The 12,841-nt window shown below is 42.6% G+C and overlaps 1 protein-coding gene across 3 annotated transcripts in view; it reads left to right on the top strand.

Moving 5' to 3' along the window:
- The window catches only part of LOC136625572 (granulocyte-macrophage colony-stimulating factor receptor subunit alpha-like), a 42,997-nt gene that overhangs the window by 11,255 nt on the left and 18,901 nt on the right, over positions 1-12,841 (top strand). For 2 of the 3 annotated variants that reach the window (XM_066599863.1, XM_066599864.1), the window contains exons 3-6: positions 5,233-5,381; positions 9,288-9,432; positions 12,241-12,361; positions 12,497-12,678. In XM_066599863.1, the coding sequence (XP_066455960.1) occupies positions 5,233-5,381; positions 9,288-9,432; positions 12,241-12,361; positions 12,497-12,678 (597 nt within the window). Of the gene's footprint in view, positions 1-5,232; positions 5,382-7,941; positions 8,339-9,287; positions 9,433-12,240; positions 12,362-12,496; positions 12,679-12,841 lie in introns of those variants that run through there. The other variant, XM_066599865.1, reaches the window with a different exon arrangement.

Raw genomic sequence — 12,841 nt, forward strand, 5'->3', positions numbered from 1 at the left:
CAGCCTTACTCTGCTTGTAAGTTTTGTTGGTCTGTTCCACCTGCCTCTTCTGTCGGCACTCTGTCCCCTGTTAGTAGTTCCATCTAGTGTAGTCGCCAGGTCCCTAGCCAGTCTGCCCTGTGTTTGGGGATGAATGGGAGATTTGAGATGGGTTAGTAGTTGCCAGCATTGCTCAAGTCAAGGATCGGTTTCTTTAGCAGAGGAGATGTGATGGAATGTTTGAATGAGGAGGGAAAGATGCCTGAGGTTAGGGTGAGGTTAAAGATGGTAGTTAGGTGGGTAATGAGAGCCGGGTAAAAGGGACTAGAGGAGGTGTGAGGGGAGAGGGTCGCTAGCGCAGGTGGTGGGGCAGGCAGCAGAAAGCAGTCTGGAGACTTTATCAGACGATACAACATTTACAGGTAGTAATCAATTATTGGGAATAAAGGGGGTAGGGGGGCCTGCTCCAACAAGCTTACACACAACATGGAGAAGGTGATGCAGGAGGTACAGGGGTGGGAGATGTACATGGTAGGCAAAGTGGAGATGTGTGGGTTGCTGTAGATAGATCATAGTCCAGGCATGCAGTGGGGGTGGGGATGTTGTGGGGGGGGGGGGTGAGGGGCTGTTAGTTTAGAGGATTTGGTATGCTGCTTTCAAGAGGTGCTTTTTCAGGGCGCATCTAAAATTCCATGGATCGTGGATTGTCCGGATGTTTTGGGTGCATTCCAGAGGACCAATGCTGCTCTAGAGAGGTCCTGGAGGTAAGAATGTAAATTTTCGGATTAGAGGGGGCGTTTAGTCTGAGTGTGTTAGCAGAACGATGTGATGTATGGACAGAAGGGAGGTGATGTGCGGTGGCACAGTGCCATGGAGAGCTTTGTGCATGAGAGTAAGGAGTTTGAATTGAGTTCTTTGGTGGATGGGCAACCAATGCAGTGACTGGCACAGGGCAGAGGCGTCCGAGTGGCTCGATAGGAAGATGAGTCTAGCTGTGGTGTTTAATATGGATTGGAGAGGGGAGAGTCTGCTGTGGGGAATTAGCAGCCAATTAGCAGCGATTTGCAGTAGTCGAGCTGAGAGTGTATGAGAGCCTTTATGAGTGTCTTTAGCATGTCCAAGGTGAGAAAAATATGAGGAATGGATTGATTTTTGTAACATTCCTGAGGTGCAGGTGGCATGTTCGGGACAGTGATTAGATGTGGGGGGTAAAGGAGAGCTCAGAATCCAGTGTGACCCCAAAACAGCGGGCATGCTGTCTGGGGGCTATGATGGTACCCAAAAAAGGTTAGTTTTTGAGAGGTTAAGTTTGAGAAAGAGGGAGGAAATGGTGTTTGAGACAGTGGACAGGCAGTCAGTGATGTTTTGGAGGAATGGTGCTGAGATATTGCAGGAGGAGATGTAAAGCTGGGTGTTGTCTGCATAGAGATGGTATTGGAGGCCAAATCTGCGAATGATTCAACCGATTGGGGCTGTGTAGATAGAGAAGAGTAGGGGGCTGAGAACCGAGCCATGGGAGACCCAAACAGTGAGGGGAAGCGGGGAAGAGTGAAGGAGACACTGAATGAGTGGTCAGAGAAGTAGAAGGAGCACCATGAAAAAGTGGTTTCCTTAAGGCCCATAGAGAAAAGCATTGTAAGGAGAAGGTCATGGTCAATAGTGTCAAAAAAGTGTTTTGAAAAGGTCAAGGAGGATCAGTAGGGAGTAGTCGCCCCTCGATTTGGCCGTCATCAGGTCATTTGATACTTTTGTGAGGGTGGATATGGTGGAGTGTAGGCGGTGGAAGCCAGGCTGTAGGGGGTCGAGAAGAGAGTTTTCAGAGATAAAGCTTGTGAGGCAGGAATAGACCAGGCATTCTAAAAGTTTGGGGATGAATGGGAGATTTGAGATGGGTTAGTAGTTGCCAGCATTGCTCGTCAAGGATCGGTTTCTTTAGCAGAGGAGATGTGATGGAATGTCTGAATGAGGAGGGAAAGATGCCTGAGGTTAGGGTGAGGTTAAAGATGGTAGTTAGGTGGGTAATGAGAGCCGGGTAAAAGGGACTAGAGGAGGTGTGAGGGGGGAGAGTCGCTAGCACTGGTGGTGGGGCAGGCAGCAGAAAGCAGTCTGGAGACTTTATCCTCTGTCGTTGGTTCGAGTACAGATATTGATTGATTGATGAATGCAGTGCATAAGAGACTGGGATCAGGGCTAGCCATGTAGTATGCAGTGATTTCTCTTTTGATGTTTTCGTTTTTTTTCTTTGCGGGCCTGTTCTTTGAGGGAGTGCAAGGTGTCAAAAAGTTATTTGGGGTTGTGGGATAGTGAGAGGACAAGGGAAGTGAAATAGACTTGTCTGGCATGGTGGAGGGGGAGGTTATAATCTTTAAGCATAAATTTGAAGTGGTGGAAGTCTATGGGCTGTTTCAACTTTCTCCACAGCTGTTCAGCACACTGAGAGCACCACCGAATGAAACATATTTGGGACATGAGCCAAGGTTGCTGCGGTCTGCAGTGGAAAGCTGAGCTCATGGGGGTGCCGCTTCATCCAGGACACATCTGAGGGTGGTGTGGTAGTGTGCAGAAGCCAGATTAGGGTATGTGAGGAGAGAGATGGGGGGCATGGAAAACTGTAGGTCATCAACAAACTGTTGGGTAAGGACGGTCTGTAGGTTCCTGTAGGAGCATCTGGGGAAATGCTGGGGTGTTTGATGGAGAAGGAGAGGAGGTTGTGGTCCGAGAGTGAGAGGGTGGAGTTGGTAAAGTGGGAAGCAGAGCAGAGGTGGAGGAAGATTAGGTCGATGGTGTCACGGATAGGGAGGCGAGACACTAGTGCTCTAATCATTGCGTCCAATTTGTCACAGCAGAGTTTGATCGCTCTAGCGTGATTGTGAGTGTGGAGTCGTCAGACTACAGGTGGATTTGTAAGCAGCTTTCATGGAGTTCTGCCATGTGCAGGCCGAAAGCACTCTACCCAGACTATGAATTATGAACACAATCTCTTCAGAGTTATGGTTCATTTTAAAATGGACAAGGTTCGACTAATAAATTGCATATTTATTCTAAAAAAGACTAACAGTGCAGATATATATGTATACAAAAGATATACAAAAAGGTTGTTACATGGGAATATAAGGGTATACAGGCATACACACACAAACAGTCTTTTAAAATAAACAGGAAGAAAGATACCAGATTTAGGATATCCGGCCAAAGGTTCTAATTCATGCAGTCACTGAAGCAAATGGGAACAGCCTTACACTGAGGCATATCTCTGAAGTCTGACAGATGGGAGAGGAAACCTCTCTGCTTTAAGATCTCCTCAGGCCACACCCCATCCATCCTCCTTTTGACATCACCAAGGGGTGTGTTGAATGTATGTGTAGACCACTTGACAAAGACCACAATGGTCGAAAAGTAGCTGTATTTGTGCATTATGGGAGAATAAAACAACTCTGCTTTGTTTGCACCTATTTATGCTGCCAAGCCATTTTTTTATTAGGAAATGGTTTTAGAGACACAAGGGCTTGTAACCATGGTGTTACCTGCCTCTAGATGGCGAACAACGAAACAGTTGGAGCTGCTTGTACTTGTCAAACAATCAGACGATTCTCTCTACTGGTGGTCTATCAAGGAAATCCTGAGCTCGGTCACCTTGCGTGTGGGCCCTCACACATCCACTAACAGTCTAGTCAGAATGACCCAGGTGGCAGCCAATGGGGGAACCAGGTGGAAAGTGGTCCAGGAACGGCTGGGTGATCCAGAGGCCAGTATATAACTGCAACTCACAGGTACAGTAAGCAGAAGAGCCGTAGTGTATGAATTGCAAATGATGGGAAAATGATTTAGGGAACTGGGGGGATAATCTGGAAGGTGCAATTCGATGATAGTAGAATGCCTACTCCTCCACCGCATCTGTCACCCAGTCTAGAGGTGTGAAAAAATTTCAGACCTTTGTAGGAGAGTGCAGCAGGGGAAGCAGTGTCAAATTGCTGTATCCAAGTTTTGGTGAGGGCGAACAGGTTGAGATCCTTGGTGGTGAAGAGGTTGTGGATAGTTGGAGTTTTTTGCATGCATATTGGGAATTCCAGAGAGCACTGGTGGTTGGTATTGGGGGGTGTTTTAGTGTGAGTGGGAGCAGGAAGTAGTGGGCCAGGATTGAGATAAATATCCCTAGCTGCTAGAAGTAATAGAGTAAGGAGGGTGAGCAGGAGTTTGGGGAATTGGTGAGGGTGGCTAATGTGTTTCTTGGTGGTGTCAGTGGGATGGAGGAGTTTAAGGAAGGTGGATAGTGCGTGTGAGCTGTGCATCGGTGAAGAGAAGAGGGCTAATGCAGATGGAATGCATCAGTGGTGGGCGTAGGAAGAAAACGTTAAGGTTAGCAATGAAAATGACAATAGAAGCTATAGCAGAGATGATGTTGTTGATGTGTAAGGTGTTGGGGCGGGCAGTTAGTGTAATCGACCTGGCTCCTGCCCTGTCAAGCTGCCATATTTAGCAGCACGACTCACTCGATTGAGCAGTTGGGTAGGTAAAGCAGAGTGTGTGTGGAGCAGGCTATTGCGTATGGTGAAGGGTATGCAAAAGAGAAGAGCAGCCATTAATATAGAGTAAGGAGCAAATACATAGGCATGAGCAAAGCAGTGAAGTGGAGATGGAGTCCTTGAAGATTATGAAACATATGCAGTGGAGAGAAGAAGCAGTCGTTGCAGATTGGTTAAGTGTGAATGATGGATGATGGCCCAGCGCTCTATTCAGTCTCCTGCTCAGTGAAGGGGGTGCAGTAAGCCCACAGTGAGGAGGACAGAGGACATGGAACCCCATTCTCGAGATTGGCAGACCCCCCCCCCCCCCCCCGATCAGCAAGTTATGCCATATCTTGTGGACAGGAAATAACTTGTAATCTTGTCACAACCCCTTTAATGCTGCCATGGCATTGTAGGAAAATAGAACACTAACTGCAATACTATGACAGCCAAAAAAAGAATGCAACAGCAGTACACCCTGTAAGCTGAATTTACAAAAAGCTATTATTCGAATTGGATAGTCCTTTTAAATACAATGATATTCAATAATGTGTCATATTGACCTGGTATAATAATATTGTCTCACCTGCACATCCTATATTTTTAAACAAAAGTAAACCTTGTTCTATGTCTGATTAAGTTGAATGTCAAACTATGTCATCAAACATGATTTTAAGATATAAATAACAATGACCATGAACAGTTATGTTGAAACTAATATGTAGTAATGTAATTTTCAATTTTACAGAAGAAAATATTGTTCCATTACTGCAAGATTTCAGAGTTAAAGTTTCTCCTGGATTCATCAATATTACTTGGAACTGCAATATAACAGAGTCTATGAAGCAATACAAATATGTGGTTTTACTTCAGAAGGGACATTATGAAGACATAAATGTAAGAGTGTAACATTCAAATGTTCTTAATTTATACAATACTATGGGTGATGCTTCAAGAGTGTAGTCTCAGCTGTTAAGAGGTATTCCCAACTTAAATATTTGGTACCCATCCTGCTAATATGTGATAAATATTAGATTGATGGGTATAAGATTATTGGAATCACCACGATCACTAGAAGAGTGAACCAAGATCACAGTAATCTGGTTGGCGTCCCTTGTTTAAAAGGAGATGAGGAAGCAAAGGCTGAGCATTCAAGGCTAGCTTCATTATAGTCTGTTCAAAGGGCAAGTAAGACCATAAGCCATACCTCTGTTTCCTTCCCTACGTGGACCAGGACCACATTTCTGCGTAGGAGCTAAGATCCGCCTAGTATACAAAGAGGCAGTCACTTCCTGATATATTAGGAACATTATGGTCAACGGAAACAATATTAAGGCTATCATTTAAAAAGCTATTCTTAATATATTTCCCTCTTGTTGCTTTAACAGTTAACACTGTTTTTTACACAACACTTAAAGGGGTTTGCAAAGTAGTTTTTTTTTTAAGCCCATTCCCCATGCAGTAAAATAACTAACCAACAAATACCTCTCCTTGCTCCCCTATGTCCAGCCTGCAAACAAATACTGGAATCCTATATGAAGACAACTATAGTCCCGCCAAAAATGTCAGTCCCATACATCAACCAATATAACAACCCCAAAATAAATGTCAAAGCATGACTGCAGAGATTATCATTATTAAATTGTTTATTGAGAATTACATATATTATGAAAGCATTTAAAAAACAGAACATGAAAGAAAAGCAGCATCAATATATATTGAAATACATCACCTCAGGTCACACATGTAAGAAGTTCCCAAAGAAAATCTTGCTCATACTAACCTACAATAGGCGCAACCAAGCTTAATGTCATGCACATAATAAAGTCTTACCATGTAACCAAGGATCTGGAAATCCCTCCTATATATAGCATATGAACACTCACAACTAGACATTGCACATGCTCAGTCATGATGATATTCTGCACCTGTGCGCTAAAACAGGCTGCCGAGGATTCGGCATTTCCTGCTAGGCAGTGAACGCTACATCACTAGTGACATAGCGTACACTGCCCTGCAGGAAGAGAAATGTAGTGAATGGACACTACATAACAGGAAGAAGAAGGTGCAGCTGGATTGTGGGGGTGTAGGACCCAGGAGAAGATTGGTGAGAAGATGATGTGGTAAGAAAACTTCCTAGGGAGAAATAGGTAAGTATAGATTTTTTTTTCCCAACGACAAAAACCCTTTAAGCCTTGTTTAGATGGGATGATTACACTGGGGAACACAATTTTTAGGGCATTTTAGGATCATAGCTTCTAAAAATGACATTAGTTTTTCCTCTTTCAATATATGACATATGTCCATATAAATGTGTATATGTACACATATTGAATTATACATGTAATAACTGGCAATTAAAAGCTGAAACAAGTCGATGAAACTACACTTTTGTAATTTCCTGTGATGAGATATTCCTGGACATTCGTGCTAGATATTTCAACATTAGTCTTCCATCATATGTGTAGCCCATCGTACACAATACTGTTCTTCTACGGTCCTTTTTTTTTGTGAAATCGTTCCCCCTGTTCATCACCTACATCACCAAGACAATCTGGAAATCTATCCAAAATGACTGCAGGTCCTGCAATTTGCTATCCATGTTACAACCAAGTGTTCAAAAACAGAAGTGAGCATATTCTTCACAACACAGTTCACTGTTGTTCACCATAGTTGGGGACTTTTGTAGTTCCCAAGGCAATACAACCATACAAAACAACAGCCACATACGTGCCTCAAAGTTGTTCACTGAATTTTGGAAATGTTGGTATTTCATGAGTTTGCGTTTTGTGGTCCATCGAATTTACCAACTTTCGGCTTCTCCATGCTCATTGTAGGAAATTTTCTACATTTGTAGCAAAAACGCATTCCATTTCTCTTCAATGTCTTTACAAATTATTTCATCAAACCAAGTTTGATGTGCAGTGGCAGCACTATGTATTAATAGTAAGCAAATGCTAGCAGGAAAATAAAGTAAATATTAATCTTGAATACTCAAAGCACAACTAGAATTTGTGTGGTGATCTTAAGGTAATTGCAATTCTACTGGCTCTGCAGCTTGGTTACATGAAGTATTGCTGTTTTCTTTGTGAATGGGACAGTCGAGCCAGAGATTTGCATTATATCAGAAAAGACTGGCCTCTCAAGCAATTTGTTCCAGGGCAGAAGAATGTCACACATGACCCATTGGTTGATCTAAAGAAGTTATTTCTTTCACCTTTACACATCAAACTTGGGCTAATGAAAAACTTTGTTAAGGCAATCAACAAGCAAAGTGAAGCCTTTATTTATTTGCAGCAGAGGTTTCTATGCATAGGTGATTCGAAGATAAAAGAAGGTGTTTCCATTGGCCCACAAATCCAGGATGTGATGAAGGATAGCCACTTTGATGGTCTTCTACAGGATGCAGAACATGTTGCGTCAACATCCTTCAAGAATGTTGTTTGTAACTCTCTAGGCATCTATAAAGCACCAGACTACGAAACAACAGGTTGAAAGTCTGCTTGAGGCATACAAATCAAGGAAGCGCTACATGTCACTGAAGATACATTTTCTTCATTCCCACTGGGATTTTTTTCCAGACAACCTGGACACTGTGAGCGAGGAACATGGTGAAAGGTTTCATCAGGACATTACCAAGATGGAGAAGAGGGTATCAGGTGCAAGTGGAATCCATCTATGTTGAGTGACTATTGTTGGACTCTCATCCGTAAAGCATTGAACAGTGATTGCAAACAAAAATATGAGGCAAAACATTTCTAGTTTTGTTTCCTGATGACACCATTAATGCCATAGTGTATGACGCTATAGGCATATAGCAATGCTTAGGATGTATCGTCTTTTATTTGCTAACGGTACGTGATACAGACATGATAAATACGTAGTTGTGTTCAGCATGTTAAAATCTACTTGGTTCAACAAAAATTGAGGAGAAAACAAAACAGTCCCAAAAATGTATTTACCAATGTAATCGTTCAGTTTAACTGCTGGTAAACGACTGAACGATGAAAGAGAATCATAAGGTTCTCGCTCCTTGTTCAATTTCAGCTGGCATAAAAACCAGTGCTGGCTCGTGCAGTTCTCATGCAGTTTAACACTGATCATACAGTATTGCACATAGTAATGTGAAACACTGAACGACTAGTGATTGAGAACTGAATGATTCTCAATAAGAATCATGCAATTTAAACAGCCTGCATGAGCTGGGGATCACGTCACCAGCTCGGGCAAATGAGAATCGTGAGATTCTAGACCCATGTAAAAGAACTGTAGGCTATGTTCACATTCCGTAGGGCTCCAACAGTTAATTCATATGTATGGTTGGCCTTAGCCTACTATATTCTACAGCCATGACATGTTACCCCAATGCTTCCAAACAGTTATGTTAATAACAACCCCTTAAGGTTCAAGCGCAGTAAATATACAACGCTTGGTCCTAAGCTTTAATCCTCCCCGATAGCAGATTACAGTTTGGGATTAAAGCCTGTGCTCTTGCAATCAAGGAGGAGCAGGTCAGGTTCTCAGCCGTTAGACACAGCAGAGGTCCCAGAGGAGAAGGGAGAAGCATTTGTTAACTGCTAATTTAATAAAAACTATAAATTAAAAAAAAAATCTTATTTTTTAGCTTTTTAATGCCCCAAAGAACTAAAAATGGGAAAAAAGTCAGTGAAAAAAGATATAAAAAAATAGCCCTATATGATATAAGGCTGTTAGTATTTTGTATTGATATAAATGAATGATATTTGTATATAAAGATTCAGATTAGGCACAGTATTGTAAAGTAACATTTTCTACATCTTGTAGGTGTTCATGTGTTCATTTGTATATGAAGTTCATGCAAAAATAGATTTTGAAATGCACAAAGGCGTGAGTGTCCAACTTGTTATTAGAAATAAGACCTCTGGTAAAACGCAACGTAGAGATAAAGAGGAAATATATATGCCTGAAGGTAAGTGTTTCTCAAGTAATACAAAAATATATAGTATACTGGATTACACTTATATAATGATAGTTTTGGAAATGTGTGCTTATTTATATTACGGAGTAGTACTGAAAGTAGCTCACAGCCGTTCCGTAGAGTTTAACGTCTGCCCCAATTCTCAAATCTCTGGAGGAAAAAGTATAGACGCAACTTTTATCATATTTAAAGGGGTTATCTGAGACGAAATTCAAATTACTGTATATACTCGAGTACAAGCCGAGCTTTTCAGCACATTTTTTTGTACTAAAAAAGCCGCCCTCAGTTTATACTCGAGTGAGGTAAAAAAAACGCAATACTCACCTCCCAGCGGGCGTCTGTGTCCCCGATGCGATTCTCTCCCCGTTGGTGCGGCAAGCTGCTTCAGACTTCTCTATCCGCTGTCATCTTCCTGGCTCACTTTTGAATTCCCTCGCTATTAGCGCTGTGTGAGGAAGCACTGTGATTGGATTGAGCGCTAGCCAATCACAGCCGTCTCTCGATCATTCACAGCCATTCAGTGAATTACATCACTGAATGGCTGTGATTGGTTTATCGAGTGCCGGCTGTTATTGGCTGGTGCTCAATCCAATCACAGCGCTTTATCACGCAGCGCTAATAGCGAGGGAATTCAAAACTGAGCCTGGGAGATGACAGCGAGAAGAAGTCTGAAGCAGCTTGCCACAACGAGCCAGGGAGATGGCAGCACGGAAAAGTCTGAAGCAGCTTGCCGCACTGTCAGGGAGAGCATTACGCCAGGGACACAGACGCCCACTGGGAGGTGAACATTGCGGGGGGTTTTTTTTACCTATTATATACTCGAGTATACAGTAGCTAGGCTTATACTCGAGTCAATAAGTTTTACCAGTTTTTTGTGGTAAAACTTATTTACTCGGCTTATACTTGGGTCGGCTAATACTCAAGTATATACGGTAGTTATAAATCATCACACAATACCATAGTAAGTCCATCCATTGTCTATCCTCTTGATTTTCAGCTCTACTTCATTCTGAGAAATACACTGAGCGTTGTTGTTTACATCCCGCTTTCTCTGCTGACAGAAACTTGTTACCTTTATGAGATCCGCAGGTTTCAGCTTCCCAGTTTATATCTAGATAGTTGGAGCCTCCCACAATAATTATCTCAATGTGATTTGCCTCAGTAATAGATTTTCAGTGCATTGAGTTATATTTGGTGGCCTATGAAAATTATAACAAAGCAAATACTCTTTGCTTGTCATTTCTCTGCATAAACTCTAAGAGTGAACTGACCCAACCTGGTGCCACAACTTCTTCCATTGCTTTGACAAAATAATGAGCCTCTGGTATATGAGGCTTTCAAGCATTCAACAGAACAGAAGCAAATCAGGGTCCATGTCTTAAATGCACAAATAACTTATTCGACCTTACTGATGATACTGTACGCTCTGTGTGTAACAGATTTTAATGTAATTAAAAGTAGATGTGCAAACATTCTCTATAAATGGAGGATATACCCTCCGAATCGTTTTCTGTAGTGTGCCCAAGAATCGGATCAATCTGCTGCTGAAATACAATTAGTGCACCATCTTAAACACAAGTATGCTATTTCAGTAGCAGTATCTACATAGTAGCATGTTACTTGTGCAAACACAATACTAAGGCCCATGTCCATGGGTGGAATTGAATTGAGGAATCCGAGGGACACTCGTGAAGATGATCCGCAGTTCAAGCCGTCTATAGAGAAACATGGGCATCCGCACCTGAATTAAAGCAAGTGGATTTGTTTTGCAGACCTTTCATGATCCATTACAGTGCGGGTCCCTGTTTAATCCGCGTCCCATCCACAATTGACAGGCCACAGATTCTGCAGGAAAGCAGGAGTTTGAAAAAAAAAAGCTCTCTACTGCGCATGTGCGCCGGCGCTTCCACACACATGAGTAGAGAAAAAGGAAGACCCGGGTGGGTAAGCAGGGTCCTCAGCCGCGGGTAGTGTTGGAATCCGCTGGGGGCTCCGACCTGAAATCCAAGCCGCCCATGCATCTCATCAATGGGGGGAAAGCTAAAAGCCACTGTCGGCCACAGCTCTCTGTGGCCAAAAGCAAAAGTGTGGCACAGTTCCGTGATCGAAATTGCGGCGTTATGACAGCGCTGTGTGTGAGAGCGGCCTTACATGCCGTATTGCACCATCTTTATTTATAAAGCCTAAACATGTTTCACAGCACTCAAACAAAGAGAACACGCAAACTCATTACAACTGTGCGCTGATTGGATTCTAACTAGAGATGAGCGAATGTACTCGGTAAGGGCGATTTCGCAATCGAGCACCGCGATTTTCGAGTACTTCACTACTCGGGTGAAAAGTACTCGGGTGCGCTGTGGGTGAGCGGGGGGTTGCAGCGGGGAGTGGGGGGGAGAGGGAGAGAGAGGGCTCCCCCCTGTTCCCCGCTGCTACCCCCCACTCCCCTCTGCAACCCCCCGCCCCACAGAGCACCCGCACCCGAGTAGTGAAGTACTCGAAAATCGCGGTGCTCGATTGCGAAATCGCCCTTACCGAGTACGTTCGCTCATCTCTAATTCTAACCTATGACCGGTGCTGCAAGTCACCACCATGATATTGTGTCATTTGAAAAGATATTCCAATCCCTTCTGATTGGCCTTTGAAGCCTGCAGAAAGGTGGAGTGAGACATTTCGCATATAGCATCTTCTTCAGTTTTGCCCCCCTGTTTGTTGCTTTCTGGGCTCTGTTTAAGAGCCAAAGTTCTTTACATAAACATCATAATATCCAGCTATATAATACTTAGTTCTTCATTTTTTCAGGGAAGAATAACTCTGCTGCTGAAAATTTTGCCTGTGTGATATATAATGTCTCCATTATGAACTGTTCATGGACTGTGGGCAAAGAGGCCCCTGAAGATACTCAATATTCTTTGGTTCTCAGGTGAAAATTCAGTTAATACAAATGATAATAATTTTACATTTAGTGAGTTTATTTATTTACTGCACTAATAATCTACATCAGTTACTGCAAATTTACAATTAATATTGACTAAGTGTTTATTTTATTTGGGATTAGGCAGAACACAAATGTTGAGTGCCAAGACTACAGGAAGGATTCCTTTGGGAGACAAGTAGGATGCATTTTGAAAAGACCAAATATTTCATTCAAAGCAGAGGTTTATGTAGTGGTGTTGGGATTAAGCAATCAAACGTCAATCCAGTTCTTCGATAAAGTGTATGATGACCCCATTCAGGATGGTAATATGTTGTGTTTATTATTATACATTTTTAATACCTTTTATTAAGTAATCAGTTCCCAAAGCCATTAGCCAAAATCTTGTCTTCAATTTTGTCAGTCTTTATGACATATACAGTGCTACCTCAAATTTCAATGGCCTCAGGATACAATATGTTTAATATA

Source organism: Eleutherodactylus coqui, chromosome 4 (assembly GCF_035609145.1).
Source record: "Eleutherodactylus coqui strain aEleCoq1 chromosome 4, aEleCoq1.hap1, whole genome shotgun sequence".
In the NCBI taxonomy this organism is placed as follows: domain Eukaryota; kingdom Metazoa; phylum Chordata; class Amphibia; order Anura; family Eleutherodactylidae; genus Eleutherodactylus; species Eleutherodactylus coqui.